Here is a 24,815-nt window from a genome sequence, read left to right on the forward strand (position 1 = left end):
TCCTGAAACACAAAACAGGAGAAAGAGGTATGGATTCTCTGTCTCCTTTTTTTCTTTTTGCAAGGATCCCATCATTGAGAGTTATCAGTTAGCACAACAGGAATCCTAATGGCAAAGCAGAGCAGAGCAGAAATGATATTTTTTTGGGGGGTGGGTCCTCAAGCAAGGTCACCTCCAATTGATTTTGTTTGCAATAAATTCAAATTCATACTTAATGCATTGGGAGGGGGTGTTGGAAGCTACTGAAACATGTAAGGAAAATAGGGAGGATGAACTATTGCTTTGGTAAATGTGTGCTTCTCTCTAAAAGTTGCCCTAAAATGTTACCAGCAAGGCTCCAAATTTATTTATTTTTAAAAGCAAGCAACAACTTCCATCTATGGAAATGATCGTTGTGATTTCATTTAAATTGCTAAAACTCCTGATTAGATTACGATGCTGCCATCAGTGTACACAATACTTTACTGTGTACTAGAGGCTAGGTCAAAATTGCTTAAAATCTAAAATTCAACACAAGGGAGACCAAGGAAAGGGGCAGAGATGGAGGCAGGAGTAAGCAGGGAGGCAATTGTTTAAGCTTGGACGTATTTAGACTTAATTAGAGTTGATTGAGGATTGCCCCTTCCCCCATATTTGTTCTTAGTTTAGAACCTGGGACTGCAGGCTGATTCTTATTTAACAAGACCTGCGCTGAGGCTGTTGTTATTAAATGGGGGAGAGAAAGAAATGCACTCTTCACATGCAGATTAACTAATTATTAAGACCCCACATGCTTCAAGTGCAAGACCTGGCGTTAAGAAATGTAAAAGAATAGATATTGGACTAACAATCTTGCCTGGAAATTATGCCATAGTCTTGTGCTGTTCTCAGTATTTGTGTGTTAGAGTGGGGGAGGTACACTGCACATGCTCAGAGACATTAAGATTTACTTGGCACTTTTAAATGACTGAATGCGTTCTGCGGGTCAGCTCCAGCTCAGATTTAAAAGCTTGGCTGCCTCTTCACCTTTGCCACAAACCCAACTGTGAGCTGGTCCAGGGACCTTTCTGTTGCCAGTTCCAACTTGTGATGTGGCATCTTCTACTCCTCCTGCCTCTCTGGCTGTGACTTGCCATCTTTTCTTTCCCAGCTACTCCTTCCCAAAGGCAGCTGTTGCGAGAAGAGGGATGCACTTGCTTCTGCTATTCACCTTCCTTAGTCTCTTGTGTCTGCCGGTGCAGGGATGGGTCCTTAAGAAACCCACCCAGAATGAGCAGTGGAAGATGCTGGACCGTTTGCAGAACAGAGAGCTGGTAAGAGGACTCTTGTTGGGGAATGGGAAGCAAAGTTTTATTTAGAATTCGCTCTGCAACACCCGGAGAGTTAACAAAAAAGAGTGCCTTTGAAAAAAATGGGCAGAGCACAACATAACCCCAGCCCACTCCGGAAAACAAGCTTTTTTTCTTAAAAGCCTCTAATTATTTACAATTTAATACATTGTTGGCATCTGTCTGTCTTGGGAGACAATTTAATACATTTAATGCATAAAAAGCTTGTAAGTTGCTGTGGGTTGCCTTGGATATGATGAAAGTGCTTAACAAATTTAATAAATAATAAGAAGAAAACACCAAAAGCTACCACTTGTAAGCAGAAAGGCCAACGTTTGTATTTTCTTCAACATTCCCTGTTGAAGCAACAAACCAAACCCAATATGTGGTGATGCACCACTTGACAAAAAGTGGCCTGAGGTCCACAAAAGCTTAAATTTGATAGGATTACGTGACCCAACTGAGTTTTCCTCAGAGTTAACCCACTGAAATTAAAGGTAAAGGTAAAGGGACCCCTGACCATTAGGTCCAGTCATGGCCGACTCTCGGGTTCCGGCACTCATCTCGCTTTATTGGCCGAGGGAGCCGGCGTACAGCTTCTGGGTCGTGTGGCCAGCGTGACTAAGCTGCTTCTGACAAACCAGAGCAACGCATGGAAATGCCGTTTACCTTCCTGCCAGAGTGGTACCTATTTATCTACTTGCACTTTGACGTGCTTTCGAACTGCTAGGTTGGCAGGAGCAGGGACCAAGCAATGGGAGCTCACTCCGTCGCAGGGATTCAAACCACCGACCTTCTGATCGGCAAGTCCTAGGTTCTGTGGTTTAACCCACAGCACCACCCGCATCCCACACTGAAATTAATGGACCTAAATTAGTCCTGCCCAATTAATTTCAGTGGATCTGCTTTGAGTCCAACCAATATACAATCAGTAGCCTTTAAGCAGAGAGGTGGTGAGCCACTGCATGTGGTTTTGTGGGCCAGGCCACAGATTTGCCACCCCTGTTTTAAGGTGCCGCAATACTTCTCATTCACTTTGCTGCAAAAGATTCACGTGGCTGTCCTTCTGGAAACACAGTCTCAAGCAGTCCTTTTCTTTCTAGGAGAAAAAGGTGCAAGAACACTGCCCTGTCCCTCCTGCTTCTGTGCACAAGCAGGAAGTGCAGGGCAGCTCTGTGGACGGGCAGAGCTGAAGCGCGGAGAAGCTTATTCCCTGCCTGTCAGCTCTGCGAGCTGCCCTGTCCCTTCTGCTTGCTTGCAAAAGCTGGAGAAACAGGGCGCCTTGAAGAGCTGAGGAAGGGAAGACTTATTTCCATGTCTCAACTGTTAGCCTGGGAGGCTGAAGAGCCTAATTAAAGCCCTGCTGCACCTCTGGCTCATGAGAAGACCCTCTCCAGTGCCCATAGAGGGTGTCCTCTTTGTGCTCCAGGGAGAGTCTTCTCGTGAGCCAGAGGCATGGTGTGGGGAGAGGTGCTGGAACGCACCAGTACCTTCCAGATGGGGAAAAAAACCCTGGCCTCAAGAGATAAAGGCAGGCGCCCTTAACTTACAGCCCCACTGGTTAAAAAATGGCAGAATAAAAATTATCCCTTAATATGTCATCTGATTAATTTACCATTAAAAAAACAAAAAAGGTTAAAGGAGGCCAGCCCGATTCTCTGCCAAATGCAGCCCACTGAGGAGTCACAAGCTGACAAAATCCACTACCGGATTTGACAAAAGCAGATTAGTTCATTCCTTGTTGGGCTGTTGTACAAGCCACCAATCAATGTCTCCATCACAGTTTGAACAGCCCTAGATTAAGATCTGCACGTCTTACCCCAAATAGTGCCCAGAAGGGTGGGGGTGAGCAGGTCATATCCACAGTGAAGACACTGGCTGCTACATCTGTAGTGATGGAGCATTTGCGGTTTGCTGTGCTTGTGCGCGCACACACACACACACACACACACCCCTGTGCATGCACTCACAGGGCCCATTTTTACCACAAAGTTCCATTAGGTAATTGACTCTCAAACGTAAGAGTGCCACTCTCCTTTCGCTATCTTGTTTTTCCCTTTTGCCCTTCCTCTGATCTCTCAAGAGATACTCAAGTTAAAAGTCAAGAGCTTTCTGAGCTTGGCATCCTGTCTGTCAAGACTCCACTTCCCCAGAGGCCTTCTTAATGCTTGCCGGTTGACTTTGAGGACTTTAAACAGTGCCTAGCCAACAAGAAGGCTTTGTTTCTTCAAAGTGAGGAATAAGTGACATGCCCCAGCGATGACATCTAGTTCAAGGACAGGCATAACAGAATTGTATTAGCATTGGAAGGAACCAACGGGTTCTGGGCTAGGAATCTCCCCCGCCTGAAACCCTGGAGAGTGGCTGCCAGTCAGAGTAGACAACACTAGACTGGATGGACTTAATACAGTGGTATCTCGGGTTACATACACTTCAGATTACATATGCTTCAGGTTACAGACTCCGCTAACCCAGAAATAGTGCTTCAGGTTAAGAACTTTGCTTCAGGATGAGAACAGAAATCGTGCTCTGGCGGCGCAGCAGCAGGAGGAGGCCCCATTAGCTAAAGTGGTGCTTCAGGTTAAGAACAGTTTCAGGTTAAGAGGACTGGAAAAAGTTCAAGGATTATCTACAGAAATATAGTAAATTGTTTGAATGTTAAAATGATGTGGGATGTAAAGGTAACACGGCATTTGGGAAATGTTTAAAAGAGGTATGAAAAGAAAGGATCTAAAAAAGAGGGGAAATTAGAGACATAACAAGTGGGAGTATACAATTATAAATGAGATGTGAAAGAGGGTTAGAATTTGCTGAATTTGACGGAATAAAGAGGAACACAAAAAAGGGAGATGTGAGGAGGTCAGGAAAGAGGGATATAGAACCTTGAAATTTAAAAGTGGATTCTTTTTCTTTTTTTGTTTTTTATTAAGTGTGTATTTTTTGTCTTTTGTGTTGATATGTTTCTGTTTGATTTTTATGTGTTGTAAAATCCTAATAAACATTTATTAAAAAAAAAATAGTTTCAGGTTAAGAACGGACCTCTGGAATGAATTAAGTACTCAACCCGAGGTACCGCTGTATAAGGCAGGTTGCTATATTCCCTGATCATTTATCCGGTACTCCCACAGTTGCAAGAGGAAATACAAACTGGAGTGAGATTGTGAAGGGAACAAATCTAGGTTCCAGTCAGGGGTGACCAATAAATTTACATTATTCATCTGTTATTGTCCCCCCCCCCCCCGCAGTTTCTCAGCGCCCTGCAGTCGTACCTCAGCACCAAGGGTATCCAAGTGGAGAGAACTGCTCCGCCATTTGTCCTTCTCTTAAAGGATCACAACGCTGGGACACATGGGGAGCTGGAAGGGCAAGAGCTGGTGATCATGGAGCCCGAGGTGGATGGGTGGATGAATAAATAGGCATGAACAGCAGGTGAGCATCTCAACACAGAACTACAACCAACAGTCCTGTTGCCCCACAGGCTTGCTAGGGTAGTAATCAGGTTGCTCCCATCACTTTCTGTTTTTAATAGCTAGCAACGTTTCCACACTTCTGTCTTACCATTTGCTAAGTTCAACACTGTGCACCGTCTATTGGCTGAAGCATGGCACGAATTCAAAATTCAGATCCTGAGTGTTAGATGCAAATTTGCAGATCCAACAGCACATAACATTTTAGCTTTTTAAGAAATTTGCTTAACTTTGGAGGCAATGGTATAAAAGACTGTTAATTCATCCAATCCATATTGACCTGCCTTAGCTTTTAAGACCAATGTCAGAGGCCTTGCTCTCCAGCCTATTGCTACATGAGATCAGACAGGGCCTTCTCAGTGGTGGTGTCAATCCTTTGGAATTCTCTCCACTGGGGATCGCCGCCCGCCCTGCTTTTAGGTGTCTGTTTAAAAAGACCTATTCTGCCCAGCTTGCAAACACTTCTTTTATCCACCAGACCACTTCCTGAATCATCTGAAAACCATACAATTAATCAACTAAGATTTGTTTAATTGGGTTAGAGTTGTAAGATTTAATACATTAAAATATCATAAAGTCGTCCTTTTGGGGGTGATGCTGGGAGATTGGCAGTGATAAATGGGGGGATGTATATTATATATTTATACAAAAACAAAAACAACCCTAGAGGTTTCATTTTCACCCTCTGAACGCAGCACCAGTAGGGAGGAATGTGTGCATGTTGTCTGGGAGGAAGCAAAGTGTTACTCAAGAGGAATCAGAAGGAAATGTTTCAAAATTGATGAATGACTGTTACAGATAGATAAAAGAGGATTTACTCTGCTCAGCTATTCCGAGGACAGGTTATAACAATTTATAAAAGCCTTAGCAGAAATTGGTAATTGAACAGGTGATGTGTAGGGAAAAGGGATGAAGGTATTTTGAAATGATAGTTGGAAGAGTTATTTTATTGGGAGAAGCAAAAGAGGGAGGAAAATAGAGGGGGCACCTGTGGTGGGTGGGAAGTTAGCTTTTAAATTTGTATTGAATTTGTATTAATTTGGTGATAATTTGTTAAAAATTATGGAAAACCAATTTTAAAAACTGGCAAAAAATAGCAGTTCTTAGTGTGCAACATAGGGTTGAAGTGGGAGAAGCAGAAAGGTTTGGGAGTTCATTGTAGACCATCCTGTGATCCTCGGATGAAGGGCAGTATAGAGATTTACTACTACAGTGGTACCTTGGGTTACAGACGCTTCAGGTTACATACGCTTCAGGTTACAGACTCTGCTAACCCAGAAATAGGACCTCGGGTTAAGAACTTTGCTTCAGGATGAGAACAGAAATTGTGCTCCGGCGGCACAGCGGCAGCAGGAGGCCCCATTAGCTAAAGTGGTGCTTCAGGTTAAGAACAGTTTCAGGTTAAGAACAGACCTCCAGAATGAATTAAGTACTTAACCCGAGGTACCACTGTACTTATAATAATGCAGCCCACTAAAATCAAGTACAAATGATTCTGGTTCCCATCCTTTCTCTTCTCTGCTAACTGTAAGTTATACATTTTAATGCTAATTAAATGCTAATACTTTGTCATTTCTTCTTATCCATTCAGGTGAAATACTGTCTTTAAACAGCTGGTCATCCCCTGAACACCTCTGATTTGCTGCTTTTGATGTTGCATTCTTCTTATATTTGCCAGAGAATTGCTTTTTGATGGTTAGATAAATTTCTTCATATGTATTGGCACATCCTCAGTAGATTTTGCCTAAGCTAAATTTGAGGTCGTGTGGTGTAGTGATCAGTGGTGTAGTGGCACATTAAAAATGGAGAGACACAGGTTCAAATTCCAGCTCAAGCTCAGCCATGAAGCTCACTTGGTCACCTTGGGCCAATGACTCTTCTTTGTAGCCTTAACCTATCTCACAGGTTTACTGTGCCAATAAACAAGAGACAAGGTTTGAACACCATATGCTTGAGCTTTTTGCAGGAAAGGCAAGATATAAATGTTAAACAAACTGCCTTCTTTGTCACCAGTACTAAACACCATGTACCTTTGGCTGAGAGGGGCTTGCCCTTCCCACTTTGTTTGATCCATCTAGCTCAGTATTTTCAACACTGACTTATAGAAGGCTCTCCATCATTTCAGACAGTGGACATTCTCACTCCTACCAGGAGATGCCAGGGGATTGAACCTGGAATCTTCTGTATGCAATACTGTTCCACTGAACTATGGCCCTTCCCCTGAGGGGAGGGGACTGGCACAGTATGATCACATAAGTAGTTTTGCTGGGTTCAAGAAAGTTTGGAAAATATGCCTTGTGAAAAGTTATGCAGTGGTAGTTTGCACATTAATAGTGGCTATAAAATGCATTCTATCTAGTCTCAGAGGTAATGTTTTCTTTATTTCACATATCATATGGGTTTGATTTTTCTGGCATTTTGTGAATGAGCCCCCACAGGACAAACACAGGCATCACAATCAACACACTTTTTTCTTTGGGAGAAAGAGGAAATTATTTTCCCCAAATGTTGCAGAGTGGGGGCAGAGGGTTAAATCTGCTGACATGCTTTACATCTGGATCCAAAGAGTGAGGGAATAGGTGGGCATTATTAGGGACGGATGCTCAGGGGTGAGAATAAAACTTTCTACATATGGTATGTTTGGAAGCATTCCCAGTAGTATATGGACACCAAGCATTTCAGGGCCAGTATTAGGAGGACCTGTACTATTTAAGTTGTTCATAAATGAGCCTGAATTATAAGTGAGCAGTGAGATGGGCAGGTCTTCTGAACAAGCAACTTGTTCAAGGTAGTAAGAATAAAAAGGGATTGTGCGGAGCACCAAAAATATCATGCCAACATATCCTCCAACATTTCTCCAATAAAAATTGGGGCACCCCATTGCCAAACTGGGTGAATGTGCATTAAAATGGCAAATGCAATTCAGTTGTTATGTACTGAGTTGAATAGGATCCAAACTGCAGCAGTCTGATTGGTCCTAGAACAATAGGATCCAAAAGGCAGCAGTCTGATTGGTCCTAGAACAACAGGATTCAGAATGCAGCAGTCTGATTGGTCCTAGAACAATGCAGCAGTATGATTGGTTGGCAGGAACCACCCAATCATGCTCCAGATAGAAGTGAATCCACAACCTGATTGGCTTACAGTAGAATTCCGGAATTAGCCAATCATGTGCAGCCCATTGTGTAAATAATGTATATAAAGCAGATACTTTGAGGGGACTTGGGTTCATTCCTCCTCACCACTATGAGCTGAATAAAGAGCATGAAATCACTTTGCAACTCTGAGTATATTTCATCAGTGTAAGTGTGCAATGATGTAACATGAGGCAAAACATGGTAAGTTCGCACAAAACAGCCTATAGAATCTGAACTGTTGGTGACCAAGCAGGAAAGAAAGTTGTGGTGGACTGAACATATAGACTTATTGTGCAGCAGTTGGAAAAAAACAAACCCTGAATTTCATATGAGGGATCTTTAAGAAAGTGTCTGAAAATACAACTGCCAATATGATGTAGTTATGCAAATTATGTAACATGAGGCCTCGTTTGGAATACTTTGGGTAATACACATCAAAGAGGATATAGAATTTGGGGGGAGGAAAGGCAACCAAAATAATCCTGGGGCTCCAACAACTCCCTTTTGAGGAAAGGTTACAACATTGGGGGCCTTTTAGTTTGGGAGAGGAAACGCGGCTAATAAGTGGTAACAAGAGAGACATACACAATTATGCATGGTTTGGGGAAAGTGGACAGGGATAAGTTTCTCACTCCTTTATCGCAATATCAGACCATATGAAGCTGAACGTGGGAAGAGGGAGGACAAAAGGAAAACAATTCTGCACGCAGTGCATTGTTTAAAAACTGGAACTGGCCTTCACAAACGCGCCTCGCATTCTTCCCCCCTCAGAAACGAGGAAGCACGGAATCGAACAGTGGGAGCACGACGACGACGACCCTCTTCCTCTGTGGCTCCTCCCACATGTAAACCAGCTCCTCCCATTCTCCCTAAGCCCCTCCCTCTCCGGTTAGCTCCGCCCCCAGCACAGCCTTCTTCAAGAATCCCGGGCTCGCTGCCTTTAGCCACTTTTAAACGTTTTCGGGTTACAGAAATGAAACCCAGTCTCGCCTAAACCTACCTATTCCTTTTAAAATATAGTGGTGTTATTTTTTGCGGTTTTAATTATTATTATTTTTATTTATTTATTTATTTATCCCCCTGTCAGTGAGGCGGCACTTCCGGTTGGGGGAGGAAACGCTTCCGGATCACACGGCGCCTCAGCTGGGGCTTCCCAGCAGGTGGGTGAGAGAGACCCCGGACCCTCGCCGTTCCTTCTTCCCTGCTTGCCAGCGAGGGGAGACGAGGGGGGGGGGATATGGGGCGGGGCCGGCCTGCGGTTCGGGGAGCCGTGGGGCGGGGTGGGAGTGCCAGGGGCAGCGCTTGGGTAATGGAGGGAGCGAGCAAACCCGGGGGAAGGAAATAACCGCCGCACACTCTCCTTTTGCAGAGGTGGCAGCAGCCTCTTTCTAACTGACAGGTCGCCCGCTGATTATGTCCCCACCTCACAGAACAGAGGCTTATTGTGTTTGGTATTTTTGAAAATATGTTTCTTACGTTTCCGAAGCATAGATGCTGGTGGGCTGAGGAAAAGAACAGGATCTTTGAAATTGGGGTGTTTCAGCCAAGTGAAAATATGGAGGTCAGAGGGAGTGAAAGGCGAGAGGGGGGGGATCTGGGAGGTAACCGGGGGTAACGGAGAGGCAGAGTCCACGAAGCAGCTAGAGATTGGGCGCTGTGGCATAAGAGTCGGAAGGGACCACAAGGATCATCCAGTCCAACCCCTTGCAATGCAGGAATCTTTTTGCTCAAATATGGGGCTGGAATAATCCCATGAACCCTTGAGATGAAGTGTCTACCAGCTGAGCCACTGGTTGGGCAGGGTGATAACTGGTCCAAATCTCCAGGCTGCCATAAAGGTTTCTTAGGGATTTGAGGCCAATCGCTGTATTTCAGCCCAACTTATCTAGTAGAGTTGTTTTCAGAATGAAATAGGCAAGGAGGAGAACTGCCTATGCCATCTTGAGGCCCCTGGAAGAAAGGTGGGCCAATAAACATATGGGGTTTTATCCAATGCTAGTCCGACTCTCAGATTTGAGAGGCTACCTGAGTGGTTTTTTGGGGGTGGGGCAGCTGTTCTGGTCATTTAATGTTGACCAGAGCTAACCCACTGAGATTAATGAATCTAAGTCTGCAGATTTGCTAGAATAGAAAATCAGTAACATCAAATTCTTCTACATGTCTACTAGGAAATAAGTCCTACTATATTCACTTCATCTTGCTCCTGGGTAAGTGTTCATAGGATTGCTGCCTGAGTTATATAAATTAAAATGGACAGGGTAGGTGATATCTATGTATCTACCTATACTGTATCTTGTTTATTTGGGAGCAGGAAGCAGTTTGAGAAGAGAGACACCTAGGTAGTAAAGATGCTATGCATGATCTCCTCAAAGAACTGTCTGAAATGTTAATGCCTTATTGCAAAGTACCGTAACTTGGAAATTAGTAAACAACATAACAGTGACATTATATATACTGTACTAAAATACTAAGGAGTTCAGTTCTTACTGTATGTGAATAGTTTATTTTGGCATGTCTATTGAAACCTTTATTACTATTATGTTTAGATCTCAGTCCAAGTGGAATTAAATAGGAGTAAGCCCTTTTAACTTAGTTGTGTTGCAGTGAGGGTATTCAGGAAGAACAGCAGGGTATAAATGTTTTATGTGAGTAAATAAAACCACTGGACCTTACTTCCAAATAAACAAACATGGGATTGGGCTGCACATCAAAAGTTTTAAGTAATAAATGCAAAACTAATTTTCATTTTTGTCTTGGGGAACTGTATGGAGCCTTCCTTGCTCGGGCTGTTGAAAAAATATGTGATATAGTCAACACATTAGTACTGCAACACTGCTGCTGTGAAGAGGAGGCAGAAGTGATTACTTGTTAAGACACCTTCCCCTCCCACTTCTCTGTCTTTCACCACTTTCTTCCCAGCCAGCTGAGAGTTAATACGCACAGAGGAATTGAGAAAGAAATGCTGGCTGTTACTCATTTCCACATGCTGTATTGCCTATTAACTAAATGTAAACGTTGAAGTTAAAAACCAAGCAAAAAAAGTAGGACAGGGGAGAAGGAAATTAAAACAGGGATTGACATTTCTTTGGCAGTAGTGAAGGTTATTGTATATGCATGCTTATCCAACCTTTCCTCTTCATAAACTCAGAGCAGGACTGCAGCCTCACAACAACCCTGTGAGGTAAGTTAGGCTGTGAGAGACTGTGTGACTTGCCCAATGCTAGTGATTTCAGTTTGGGGGCCCCAATTCCACCCTGCTAATGGGAAAGTACTTCTGGGGTACAGGATCTGATTTTTTATTTTGGGATGGTGACTCTGGTAGGATTGTTGCATAAATTCTCCCTATATATAACATGCTGCCTCCCACTTACCTTTGCCTCTCTTCTCTTTTGTACCCTCCTTCTCTGCCTGTGTTTGCTGGACAGCATGTCGGTTTTCCGCTCAGGCCTGCTGGTTCTGACATCGCCACTGTCAGCACTTTCCTTGCGTCTGGTACCCATTCTCGCCTCAGCTGCCCGGCTGGTACAAGACACGCTCTATATTCACCTGCAGCCAGGGCTCAGCTTGACCGGCTCCACACAGCCCCGTTCCACATATGTCCCTGCTACATCTGAGGTGTACACCCTTATCAGCAAGTTATATGCCAACGCCGACATCCATCGCCACCTCAATGTCCGGGTGCTGCTCACCAACATCCTCAACCAGGGAGCTGCTCCTCCGGCACTTGGATCTGTGCAGAACCTCTCCCAACCTCCTGAAGTGGTGCTTACTGACTTTGAAACCAGAGATGGAGGGCAATCCAACCCAGTCAAGCAGCGGCTGGAGCGTTACGCTACCAGCTGCTACAGCTGTCGCCCCAATCTCATCTCTGTTTTGTTGTACCCTGAGTATGAGCTAGAAGTCAGCGATGAGGAGCTGTCCGCACAGCATGAGACCAACGCAACTGAGGAGCCACTGCAGAGCTATAGTGATGTCGTCGTAGGGGGCACTTTCGATAGACTTCACAACGGTCACAAAATCCTTCTGAGCGTGAGCTGCATGTTGGCAGAAAATCGGCTTGTGGTGGGCGTCTCGGACAGAGATCTCCTGGAAAGTGGGTCCCTTTGAACCATGTATGCCCTTTCTCCAAGGTCCCATAAAGCTATTGATGGCTACCAGCCATGATGGCTATGCTCTTTCTCCATGGCTGGAGGTGGTAATGCTACTGAAACTGTAGAAGGGCAGAGCACTCTTGTCATGATTGCAAGTTTCCCACATGTATCTGGTTGGACATTATGAGAAAAGGATGCTGGACTAGATAGGCTAGTGGGCTGATCCAGCAGGCTCTTCGTAGGTTCTTATGTAATGCCATTTAAACAAACCAAGAGCACTGAATGAGTGAATGCTGTGCTAGAATCAGGGCTGGAAAACCCCAGAATTGGGTGAGAGAGTGAGCAGGATAATTCCCTTGTTGCCTAGACATTTATTTTGGTGCTTAAGAACTTAAAACAATATCTAGCCCTGACTGGAGCTATTTCTTACCAGTTAGTTACATTTCCAGGCCTTGAAAAAAGAATTCAGATTATCTAAACATTAGCAACAAATGTTTAAGAATTGGTCTAACAGGATGAAGAAATATTCCAAATCCTTAAATACTACCCAGAGACTTTCATATGCCTGGGATATTTTTGACCCTACAACATCTTTTCTGTTTTGATATGAGCTGGATAATTTTGGTTTTCTCTCTTCTTGAGGATCAGAAATTTAATCCTTCTGTTTTTTCAGAGGCTAGGATGTGAATTTGGAAATGAGGCTGTTGAGCCACAAGATAAAGGCCCAGTTCACACACAGCATTAAACCAAGACATGGATAAATGTGAACATGCAGGTAGTGGTACTCACAGGAAAAATCACAGCTGCTAAGCTCTTCCTCTGGTCCTGCTGTGCTCCCCAGAGCTAGTTTGGTTTAGCGGTACATCTAAACTCAAGCTTAACCACAAGAAGTAAACCAAGAACACGGATAGGCTTGTTTTTAAACATAGGACTTGAATATCCTACACACATGATTGCCCGGGCATACAAAATTTACAGCTGATATCTAGGAATTTGAAATATTTTTTTCAGACTTGTTAAAACTAATGTCTTAAAAAGTGATGTTAGATCCTCAGGTTTGTTGCTGTTTTTTACCCACACTTGCTATGGTTTATAAAGGTGAATGGATAAAGTCCAGTGATGCTTAAAAATATGTTTGGCACTCTGCCAAACATAATTTATCAGGGTGATTTTTCTAAAGCTTCTAATAGCTTTGCATAATTTGTTTTGCTGATGTTTGCAACTGTTGAGTGTCCCTGTGCCCAAAAGCTCCAGGTTTGCTTTGGTTGGAAAAGCAAGCAGATCTGAATAGGATTTTGGTAGAACGGGGTAGAAGCCTTTTGCGGAAACCACAGCGCAAACAGCTCAGCCTCCCTGTCTCTGCTGCACAGGACAGGAACTGTAGGTAGGAAGTCGCCTTATAGCAAGTGGAGCTATTTGTTTGTCTACTCTAGACCAACATTATCTATTAGGAATGACACCAACTCCCCAGGGTCTCAAGCTGAGGCCTTTCACGTCACCTGCTGCCTGATCTTTCTTTAACTAAAGATGCTAAGGATTGAACCTAGGATCTTCTGCATTGCCATACATGTGCTCTGTCACTGAGCTGTAGGAAGAACCACCTGAAATCCTGCATGTCCCCTTTCTCTGGCCACACACAAACTGGAAAAGACAGAATGTGCAAAGAGGATTCTGCCAAAGCCCCTGTCAAGATCTTGCACTTTAGTTCTCATTTGTTTGTCCCAAGCCCTGCACACATATAGGCAACAAGACAGGAAAAGCTAAAGCAAGCACTGGAGAACTGTAAGTGGGAGCTATAACAGAGCTCGCTTATACTTCTTTGGATTCATCACAGATGCACCTATGTTACTCTGATGTGATAAATTATTGGGTAAGATGAGGCTTTTAATTGCTAGCTCAGCAAAACACACAACCCCTCAAACTTGTATATTTTTAACCAGCCTGGGATTTTGTTTTTCCTATAAGCTTTGGGTGCCTCTTACACACAGCAGGAGACACAGTGAGGTGGCAGGTCTTATCAGGCTCAAAATACATCTGTCTGTGATGGACAGTTTGCCCTTTTCTGTAAGCCGCTTGGTGTGATAGCATCCTTGTGCCTGACAGATACTATGTTGGATGTTGGCAGCTAGATTAACTGGTGTGTGTGAGGCATCTCTACAGCACATGTGGGAGAACTTACTGGGCTCTTTGCACATTCCTAAAAATGTCATCTTTCCCCCTTCCTTCTTTCGCCACCTGCAGCCAAGATGCTGAAAGAGCTGATCTTGCCCTTTGAGCAGCGTGTGGCTCAGCTCAGTGAATTCCTGGTGGACATCAAGCCCTCCCTGCGGTATGAAATCTCCCCCCTGTTTGACTACTTTGGCCCGTCCATCACTGACAGCAAACTGAAGTGCATCATAGTCAGCGAAGAGACCCTCAAGGGTGGTCTTGCTGTCAACAGGAGGAGGGTGGAAAATGTAAGTGTGCTGGGAGCCCCAGCCTTGTAAACAAATCGGATCATCAATAAGTTTGGTGGTGCATGAAATAAACAGAGGCTTTTCTGCCATGGACAGGCTGAACCTCCATATATTTACAGTATCTCATCTCTTTTTAAATCCATTCTTGCTAGCATCCTGCGATGGTGAGCGCCATCTGCTAAATTCTGACCTCCATGCCTAACACTTAGTCTCTCGGTCAGCCCAGTGTTCTGGCACTGCTTGTGTTTATTTTCCTTTGAGTCACAATGATTTTTGCTCAGAGAAGATTGCTCTTGGGGCATATGAATGGTCCAGCTGGGTCAGGCAAACAAACAATGTGGCTTGGCTTCCTGTTTATCAACAGTGGCCATATATATGCCTCAGCATATCAGCTCGGAAATATTGCTAGTTTGGAATTTAATCCCCTTAATCAAAGTGGCTAGACTGTAGGAAGCGTTTGGCCTTCTTTCTTCATTGTGCAGCCTGGTTCACATTCTTGAGAAAAATCTCAAACTGCTCCGTATAAGGGCCTCTTTCGGCTCTGTGCTTGTAGCAATCTGAACTGAGAACACAGATATCCCAGCCAGAGTTGGACTAGATGTCCTTTTAGACTTTTTCAACCCTGGTTTGATAAATCCAACAGAGGGCATAAAGCAACATCCATCCCTATGTTGTTAATTTACTGCAACTGGTAGTTGGCTGTATATTGCCTCTGAAAATGGAAGTTCTGTTTCTAACGATGAGGGTTTAGTAGCCACCAATCGGCTGCTCTTGCATTTACTTAATTCTCTTAAGAACCCCTGTGTTTTAGCGGGCACTGCACCATCCTGGGCAATGAATTCCATAAGGTCAAAGATGTATTGGGCGAAGAAGTATTTTTCATTCTGTATGTAAAAGAGCTTAAGGTCTCTAAAGTTGCACAACTATACAGATCTCAGGCTTTGGGGGAGTGTTGATTTTTTTAAAAAAAATAGTCTCCTGTCCTAGTTTGTTGTCTTAGACATTTCAAAATATTAAACATAATTTAGCTACCCATTTCTCACCACTGGGGCAGAGAAACCAGTCCCCAGTCACCGGGGAGAGGCAGTATAGTGTGGTGGTGGGAGTGTCAAGACTGGGACTGATGGGACCTGGGCTCTAATCCTTACTCCATCATGAAATACAGTTGGGTAACCCTCAGCTTAACCTACTGTTGTCATAAATGTGGGATGTAAATAGCTAAGCAGTGGGTCAAAGGAGGGATTCTCGCACCTTTTCAAAACCTGCTTATAGATGAACTTCAGATTCACATCCTTGTTAGTCGCTGGGAATGATGGAGCCAGGAAGTTAACTAGCAATCCGCTAATGTGCAGCACAAGCCTGATCTTGTTTGAGTAGATTTAGGTGCAGGCTGTGTTTCAAGGAGCAGCAGAACCCACATTGTAGCTGGTTGCCAAACTGTGGCAGAGAGAAGGCCCTCTGGTTTCCTTTCTCATTGTTGCTCCTCCTTCCTCTCTGACCCATGCTCTGTTGCAGGGTCTCGCTGAGCTGGCTGTCCACATCATCAAACTGGCTCTTGACCCCCTGCATGGCAGGAATGAGGAAGAGAAGATCAGCTCTTCCAGCCTGCGGTACAGGCTGCTTGGGACTCTATTACACCCCCCACATGTGAGTAATATCCTGTGGCAATGAACTGGATAGGTTATGGGTTGGCTAGATGGGGTTGTTGTCGGATCTCCAGGAGGAGGCTTACTTGCAAGAATAACAAGGTGGAGGGAGAAAAGATGACACATATAGGGTAAGGAGCAAATTCTGATTTTCAGCCAGGAAGGCTGCTTTTTGTCTGGCCTGCTAAGTGGGCAGAGACTGGAGGTGAGTTAGTTTAACATCCCTCCTTCCCCATCTTATGAACTCTAGCCACTGTTTCTTCCTCTCTGTCTTTCCCTTTCCACCTTTCCTCCTCTGTGTGCTGCTTGAGAGGGATTAGAGGACTCAAGGATGGGGAGCATACATGCAAGATCAGGGGCCTCATGTGTCATCAAGTGTGGTCAGGGGCGTAGGAAGGGGGGGAGCGGTGGGGGCGGCGCCGCACTGGGTGTCATTACGGAGGGGGGGTGACATTCGGCGCGCTGGCCGCCCGCGACTCCCAAGTCTACCCCGAGCCGTCAGGGTAAGGGGAGCTGTGCTGCTTTGCCGGTGGCATTCCCCCCTTCCCCCTTTGTTTCGACAGCTTGGGGGAGGCTTGGGAGTCACGGGCAGGTGGCTCGCTGAATGTCCGCCATGGGCGGCTCGCTCTGTGCCCGTGAGCAGCTCGCTCTGCCCTTGGCTGCAGGATGCATGTGCTGCTCCAGGCATATGCTCTGCTACTGAGTGTGGTACTTGAGTAAACACAGACAGCGACAGGCAAACTCCCCAGAGAAAGAGGATGCTGCCCACAGAAGAGAGTGCAGAACTTGGAATGTCCGTCTGAGTCAACATGAGCAGAAGTTTGCCTGGTGACAGGCCTTTCAGTATTACAGCGGTGCTGTAGGATGAGCCCACAGAACAATGGCTGCCGTCTCTCTGCTGTAACGTCTTAGAGCGGCTCAGAGTGAGCAGCAACAGTTATAACAACAAAACCAGGATGTGCATAATTGTGTCTGTATCCCAAAACAACTCTCTCTCCTTCACCACCCCCAGAAAGATCCAGGTGTCCCTTGCCACCCATACGTTATTGGACTGACAGGCGGGTCCGGTAGTGGCAAGAGTTCCATTGCACAACATCTGGTTCGCCTCGGTGCTTTCCATTTGGATATGGACAGTCTTGGACACAACATCTACCATCCAGGAGGTCCTGTATATGCACAGGTGGTAGAAGCATTTGGAACAGGTATTTCAGACTTCCTGGAAACATTTTTTAAAGTCAGGAAGACTAGTAAATTAAGTTGCATAGGTAGTGCTTCAGGAATTACAGCTAAACAATGTTTGGTTATCTCTCCCTCTTGGTCCCCTAGCCCACAGCCTGGCTGCTTTTTGTCTCTAGAAACTATGTATGCCCCCATCCCAATTCCGGACCTAGTTTTCCCTTTTCTATTTCTCTTCTTTTTGTTTTAAACAAAAGTTGCATTGTTCATCAACATGCTATTGCTGACAGTTTCCCCCGAACAGTTAGAAAGTTTGTGAACATGCAAACTATGGTTTGATGTGAATGATTTTCTGTAGCGCTCCTTTCCTACTGCTTCTGTGCTGCAGACAAAACAAGACAGAGTCTGGCTTGTTACGTTGTCTGAACCAGGGCTCATGGTTTGTTCCCACAAAAAAACTACGAGCAGAAAGCCAGCAGCAAACCTTGGAGTTTGGATAATACAAGTTGGGCTCTGACTTGTTATGTTTGCGGCGCAGCAGGAGTGGGAGAGGATCACAGGAATTTCTAGCTCACATGAAACCATGGTTTGTTTTAAACTATGGTTTCATGTTACATGCAGACTGAACCATTGTAGGTAAAATGCTAATAATTGTATAGCAGTGTTTCTAAAATGGTGGGCTAGGGAAAAGAAAGGAATGGTGGGAGGAAGCTGCTATAAGAGGAAGCGTTTGAGTGTGAAAGGACCTAGGAAGAGGGATGAAAGGTTGGGGTGGGGAATAAGGGCCAATGAAAAGAGAACAGGAGAATAAATTACAGAAGATGAGTAAAAATACTTTGAGATGCCAGGGGATGGGGGGCAGGAAGGGGAAAATATAAAATAGAAATATTTTCTATTTATTACCTCTGGGTTAGCAAATTCTGCCTGAAATATGGAGGCTGTCACAGTACCTCCTGATCAAATGCCTGCATTTAGCTCTAGGAAAGCTGAGCTATGGAACCCCTTGCCACCAGAAAAATGCTGAGACATTTCCAAAGAGAGTTTAGATACCAATAAAAATAATGTCCGTAATTGCCAGCTGATTAGGCCAAACTCTGCTTCCATTGTCACCATGTTGTGACTGAATTCACTCTTGCACCACTTTTTTGTTACTTGCGGGCCTCAGTAATTTTTCAGTCCTGTAAAGTGGGGCCGTGGGTAGAAAGTTTGAGATCCCCTGCTGTATGGAACCAAGCACAAGTAACACTGTTCCTTCTTTGCAGATATTTTGAAAGAAGATGGAACCATCAACAGACAAATCCTGGGGGCCAAAGTGTTTAGAGACCAGGTAAAAAGCCTTCTGGGTTTGGGATCAATGTTTAACTTCAGCCACCACACCCCTCCCTCTCCCAATTGGCCATCATTTGTTTTGTTCCCCTTTGTGCTTCTGACGCTAGCTTGCCTCTTCAGTCCACAAAACTAACAGAACCCTTTCACCTCTGTTCTCAGAATGTTTTCCTCTTTTGTGGGTGAAAGGTACTCATTGGGGAGTAGTGCATGCTGGAACAATTTCTCACTGTACAGTATGCACAGTTTGACCCTTAGACTGGGCACTTCAGTGCTAGAAATAGTGCAAGTGCATGCTGGGGTACCTCTTCTCTTTTACCATGTATCCCACTGATCTGTTAGCCAAAGGTGCTCTGCTCTGGGATTTTTGCACTGATGTATGTTTTTCTCTAGCCCCCTACCCACCCATGTCCTATCTCGGGCTGTTACCACACACCCAACCCAGATTTTGCCTCAGGATCCTTACTTGCAGCCTCTTTTGTTCCCTCTGCCCAGGAGCAGTTGACGCGGCTCAACAATATCATGTGGCCAGTGATGGCTCGAATAGCGAAAGAAAAGATAGACGAGGCAGCTGCACAGGGTGAGGAGGGATTTGGGTTCTTGGCAGGAGTTGTGGGTGGAGATTCGGGAATAAATGGGTGCATGAAGGGGCTGCTAGCTTGGCTTTTTCAAATAGGTGTTGGTAATCTACAAGAGCTATTTCCAATCATTTAACATGGAGCCTAGCCACCAAAGCAGCTTTTCCTGGCATATCTTTTAAAATACTGTCCTCCAGTCACTTTGGAAATGGCTTAAAACATGGGTAGGCAAACTAAGGCCCGGGGGCCGGATCCAGCCCAATCGCCTTCTAAATCCAGCCTGCAGACAATCAGTGTGTTTTTACATGAGTAGAATGTGTGCTTTTATTTAAAATGCATCTCTGGGTTATTTGTGGGGCATAGGAATTCGTTCATTCCCCCCCCAATATAGTCCGGCCCCCCACAAGGTCTGAGGGACAGTGGACCGGCCCCCTGCTGAAAAAGTTTGCTGACCCCTGGCTTAAAATAATAATTGTCAGGGACCGTGCTGGGGAGGGCTGCACTGAGGAGGAATGGTGGGAGGCCCCCCCTCCTGACCCTGAATCTTACCAGGAACAGGAGGACAGTATAGATTTGGAACAGTGGTTTGCCGAGGGACATAGTTCAGAAGGCAGAAGCTGGGAAATACTGGATGGGGAACAGCTAGGAGAAGAAACACTGGGAGAGAGAGGGTTAACAGATTCACAGTCTTTGGAAAGCATTCACCCCCCCCTTCCCCAAAGTTAACGGAGAGCTCAGAAAGTGGCAGAACAAAACACAGAGGGTACAAGATCAGATTACAAGATTTAGAAGTGACATAGATTAATAGGGACAGAAGGGGGTGGGATCCTTAATTGGGAGCAGTGCCATTCTGGGAGATGCGTTCTTTGTTCTCTCGCTGTGGTTATTGGAGTTTCTAACTGGTAAGAAGACTCCTTTTCCTTTGTTCTGCTTATCTATTGCCACGGGGAAGGAAGCCAATTCCCTGAAGCTTGACAATGATAGCACAAATATAGGATGGTACCTCACACCCAGTCAGGGCATTGGCTCATCTAATTCAGTACAGTGGTACCTTGGGTTAAGTACTTAATTTGTTACGCAGGTCCGTTTTTAACCTGAAACTATTCTTAACCTGAAGCACCACTTTAGCTAATGGGGCCTCCTGCTGCCGCCACGCTCACGCCGCCGGAGCACGATTTCTGTTCTTATCCTGAAGCAAAGTTCTTAACCTGAAGCACTATTTCTGGGTTAGCGAAGTCTGTAACCTGAAGCGTATGTAACCCGAGGTACCACTGTACTGCCTACAGTGATTGGCAAGCTGTTATCCTGGTGGGGTTTCAGACAAGGGTATTGTACAGCCCTATCTGGAAATGCCTGGGATTGAACCAGGGACATTTTGCATGAAAAGCACATTCTCTACCATTGAGCCTTTCCCACATAAGGTGGGGCAAACCCGAGTCCTGCGTCCCTTCTGTCATTGTAAGGAATTCTTTTCCTGCCTGTCCTTGGAAGTTTCTCAAAGCTGCCCCTGTCTTTTCTGCAGGAAATGCTGTGTGTGTGCTGGATGCAGCCATGTTGCTGGAGGCAGGCTGGGCAGACTTGGTGCACGAGGTCTGGACGGTTATCATCCCAGAGGATGAGGTACGTACTGTTTTTCTCTGTGTCATTTCTGCAGCTGAAGCAAAACGATTCCACTTCTCTCTCTCTCAACAATTTAGTACATGGCATTTTTAATGCTGGACCAAAAGCGTATCAGACACGCACTGATTTTTGAGTGATTTATTATTATTATTTTGGTTGGACAAACTTGCTGGAGTATGCAGGAACCCAGCTAGGCAAAGGCTGTCTAAAACTCAAAAGCTCATTGTTTGTTGACTTTGGTTGTAAATCGCTTTGAGACTTACAAATGTAATAAACCTGAACCTCAAAGCTTATACAATCCATGAGGGCTGCATCAAATATTGTGGCTTTCTTATGCGGAAAGCACTTCTGTGCAGGGAAAACATGGAAACTGCCTTTAGATTATAGGTTGGGGAACCTTTTATTTATTTATTTTACAACATGCACTTTGCTGTGTGCACATGGCAGTGAAATAGATGAGTGTATGCAAAAGTGCTTTCCATATGTAGAATGTTTACTCTGAATAGTAGTAGTAGTAGTAGTAATAATAATAATAATAATAATAATAATAATAATAATAATAGTACCCTGCCTATCTGCCACTCTGGGCAGCTTCCAACATATATAAAAACATAATAAAACATTAAAAAGCTTCCCTATCCAAGGCTGCTTTCAGTTGTCTTCTAAAGGTTATACAGTATAGTTAATCATCTCCTTGACATCTGATGGGAACGCATTCCACAGGGTGGGTGCCACTACCGAGAAGGCCCTCTGCCTGGCTCCCTGTAGAAAGATATGCTTCTAACCAGTTTCTGTCTTCTCTCTGTTTCAGGCCCTAAGACGCATCGTAGCCAGAGACAGGCTCAGTGAGGAATCTGCCAGGTTGCGTCTGCAAAGCCAAATGTCCAACAGCCAGCGCGTGAAACAGTCACACGTGGTTCTCTCCACATTGTGGGAGCCAGCAGTTACCTGTGAGCTGGTAAGAGTCTGCTGCTGCCGCTACTCGAGAGACCACCCCGCAGCTTCCCTTATAAGCATCCCTTTTCTGAGCCCCTTCCCTGTCAACCTTATCAAATAATCAATCACCTGTCCTTTCTTCACAGGTAGAAAAGGCTTGGGCCCTGCTCCAGAAACGCCTCAAAGAGGAGTAGAGCTTTGAATCGAGATGGAATCACTTCTTCACTCTGCTCCTTCGGTGCTGCCGGTCTGGAAAAGTCTACGGCAGGTGGGCCCCACCCCGACGAGGGGCCACAGATGAGGGTGGAGGTGGGGGGAAAGGGGAGTTCAAAATGCTTGATGGTGAGAGGACAGAGCTGACCTCCCTCTGCTTCCCCCCCAGTTGCAAAAAGGCTGAGGGAGAGGCATGAACAAGTGAGGGGTGAGGGGGTGCCTGATGGAGTAAGAAGGAGCAGCTTTTAGCATCCAATGGGTTTTGCATTGATGGGTTTCATGATTCTGATGGAGACCAACCTTTCAGCAGCACGACTGACTAATGACGACACTCAGAGGTCACAGGGGTGGGGAGGGGCTGCTCTGCTTTAGCCCACCACTGCTCTGTTCTGTGTGCCCTGTGCATAAGCTACACATAAAGACGACATCTCTCGACAGCTCCGTCTCTGCGTGGTTGTGCCTGACACCTTAACACCTGGTGGGGATATCTCTTTGTCTGTTCCACAGCGGTTGGCGAACAAGTTCTTCTCTTTCTGCAGTCATCAAAGCATTTGTGGCAGAGCGGGGAAAGCTAAAGATGCGTTTTCTTAATCTGAGCTTGCGCCAGATTCTAGGGCCCCAGTAAATTCCTTTGACAACCCTCCCATGTATGTAAAGCTTTTGAAAACAAAAGACTTGCCATCCTGTGTTTGTCATAATTATAACTTCAGTCGCTTTAACCTTTTCCTCAATAACTCAGTATTTAATGTTTTTAAAAACCCTCTAAAAATGAGTGTTGTCTCGTGAGCTCTTGCCTTTACCCTGAAGACTAGTTATTTGAAGCCAATTGAAGATAATTTCTACATTTCCCGACAGCCAATTCCTGCTTTTCTCTCCATGTGTGCACACCTTTGAGATAGCCCTTCTTCACTATGTGGGTCCTTAGTCTTCCTCTTTCTTACTAGAATTCAGAAGTGATGGAGGATATACCACCACCACCTCCATCAGGCCAGCGGCCCTGGCAGCCTTTGGCCTTTCTGTGTAGCATGTCCACTTGTTTGAGGCTATTTGCCGGGCAGGCATGTTTTGTCTGCATAGCTGCTGTCCGCTTGTGCCACACTGTAGAAACGATGGCTTGGTGGTAGAATATTTGCTTTGTCTGCAAAAGATCCCATGTTCAATCCCCAGCATCTTGGACAGCCGCTGCCAACCAGTGTAGACAATACTGAACCAGATGAGCCCGATGGTCTGACTGGGTTTGATGTAACTTCATATGTGGTGAAGTTGCTATCAGTTGGTTTCGGGGGCTCTGGTCTGTTGTGGTATCTGACTATGTCGACTCCAGGCATTGGCATAAAAGACATGGAACTTCTGATTTCCAGTGGGTGTAAAATAGTGGATGCATCAAACATGGTGGGCTTAATTTTCCAAGGCATTCTTCAGCTCGTCTTAGTTCACCCAATGTCTTGGCACAGGCATTTGGGAATCATTATGATAGGGGAGAAGTGAAGTGTAGTCAGGCCCTTGTAGAAGGTGTTGAATTAAACTGCTTTTTCCAATATTATATATTTTCCTCTTTAATAATAATAATAGTTTATTATTTATATGCCACCCATCTGACTGGGTTGCCCCAGCCACTCTGGGCGGCTCTCAACAAAAAACAGTAAAAGCACAATAAAGGTAAAGGACCCCTGACAATTAAGTCCAGTTGCAGACGACTCTGGGGTTGCGGCTCTCATCTCGCTTTACTGGCTGAGGGAGCCGACGTTTGTCCGCAGACAATTTTTCTGGGTCATGTGGCCAGCATGACTAAGCCGCTTCTGGCAAAACCAGAGCAGCACACAGAAACACTGTTTACCTTCCCACCAGAGTGGTACCTATTTATCTACTTGCACTTTGACATGCTTTTGAACTGCTAAGTTGGCAGGAGCTGGGACCGAGCAACGGGAGCTCACCCTGTTGCAGGGATTCCAACTGCCGACCTTCCGATTGGCAAGCCCAGAGGCTCAGCGGTTTACATCACAGCACCACCTGCATCCCAAAAAAGCACAATACACCACCAAAAAACTTAAAACGTCCCTGAGCAGGGCTGCCTTCATATGTGTCTTAAAAATCACATAGCTGTTTATCTGTTTTACATCTGCTGGCAGGATGTTCCACAGGGTCGGCACAACTACTGAAAATAGCCTCTGCCTGGTTCCCTGTAACTTCACCTCTCGCAATGAGGGAACCACCAGAAGGCCCTCGGAACTGGATCTTCAAGCAAGCCATCTCTGCCCCATGATCCTTCTGACTTTGTTGATGGTGGAGCATTGCCTCCCATAGTTCTCTCTCTGGCCACCCCATAGCAGCTGCAGTGAGCAAGGGGTGGGGTCATTTGTGGCCCTTTCTGGCATCACCAGACCAGTTTGGAAAGCCTGCCAATGTCCTTCGCATTTTGCCTGTCTGTGGCTGTCATGATGGCAATGGCTGACCGCTCAAAGAAATGGTGCCCAGCAGCTGTTAGGACTAGGCACCCCGCCCAGAAGTGCCCTCCGTTGGGAGATTAGTATCCTAGCACCTGAAGGCGAAGTACAATGCAGCTGCCAGACACGCTAAACTAGTCTCCCCACCCTGCTGCTCCTTAACAGAGGATACCAAGAGAACTTAATGACCATCCAGTGTGTTACCTTAAGAAACGAGCCTCGGCACTTCTGCCCCTTTTTGTTTCCCATTACAAGATTTGCAGAACACACACCCGTCTTTTGTTTTATAACAACTGCTTTCAGATCCTATGTGGTGTGGGTTTTCAAATGCAGTCCTACTGCTTTTGGCAGCTATTTTGCCCAAGTCCCTCTGGGCTGCATGCCCATCTTTTGCCTTTAACAGCTGCATGAGTTTTCT

The 24,815-nt window shown here is 45.3% G+C and overlaps 1 protein-coding gene and 1 long non-coding RNA gene across 4 annotated transcripts; both read left to right on the forward strand.

Moving 5' to 3' along the window:
* The first annotated feature begins 175 nt into the window (after positions 1-175).
* LOC310748184 lies at positions 176-7,133 on the forward strand. Its single transcript, XR_014541171.1, has 3 exons — positions 176-1,292; positions 4,553-4,736; positions 6,366-7,133. It is a non-coding gene; the product is annotated as an uncharacterized lncRNA (long non-coding RNA).
* Positions 7,134-8,863: 1,730 nt separating this feature from the next.
* COASY (Coenzyme A synthase) lies at positions 8,864-22,390 on the forward strand. Of its 3 annotated transcripts, XM_083583086.1 has the most exons (11): positions 9,208-9,362; positions 10,080-10,118; positions 11,337-12,004; positions 14,244-14,458; positions 15,974-16,105; positions 17,117-17,306; positions 18,543-18,607; positions 19,102-19,186; positions 20,707-20,804; positions 21,616-21,762; positions 21,887-22,390. In XM_083583086.1, exons 3-11 carry the CDS (start codon positions 11,338-11,340, stop codon positions 21,932-21,934), a joined length of 1,647 nt encoding a protein of 548 aa, XP_083439212.1. In that variant the 5' UTR covers positions 9,208-9,362; positions 10,080-10,118; position 11,337; the 3' UTR covers positions 21,935-22,390. The 3 variants fall into 3 exon arrangements, with proteins under 3 accessions (XP_083439211.1, XP_083439210.1, XP_083439212.1); XM_083583085.1 differs by lacking the exons at positions 9,208-9,362; positions 10,080-10,118 and adding an exon at positions 8,864-9,071; XM_083583084.1 differs by lacking the exon at positions 10,080-10,118 and having other exon boundaries at positions 9,067-9,362.
* The last annotated feature ends 2,425 nt before the right edge of the window (positions 22,391-24,815 follow it).

This window comes from Podarcis filfolensis, assembly GCF_964270895.1.
Source record: "Podarcis filfolensis genome assembly, chromosome: 13".
Classification (NCBI taxonomy): Eukaryota; Metazoa; Chordata; class Lepidosauria; order Squamata; family Lacertidae; genus Podarcis; species Podarcis filfolensis.

What these genes read in the sequence shown, in the direction of transcription:
- COASY (XM_083583084.1), top strand. Translation starts at nt 9,325, where the DNA reads ATGTCCCCACCTCACAGAACAGAGGCTTATTGTGTTTG. An exon ending in ACAGAGGCTTATTGTGTTTG is followed by an intron (nt 9,363 to 11,336) that starts GTATTTTTGAAA and finishes TTTGCTGGACAG; the next exon opens with CATGTCGGTTTTCCGCTCAG. An exon ending in CCAAAGTGTTTAGAGACCAG is followed by an intron (nt 18,608 to 19,101) that starts GTAAAAAGCCTT and finishes CCCTCTGCCCAG; the next exon opens with GAGCAGTTGACGCGGCTCAA.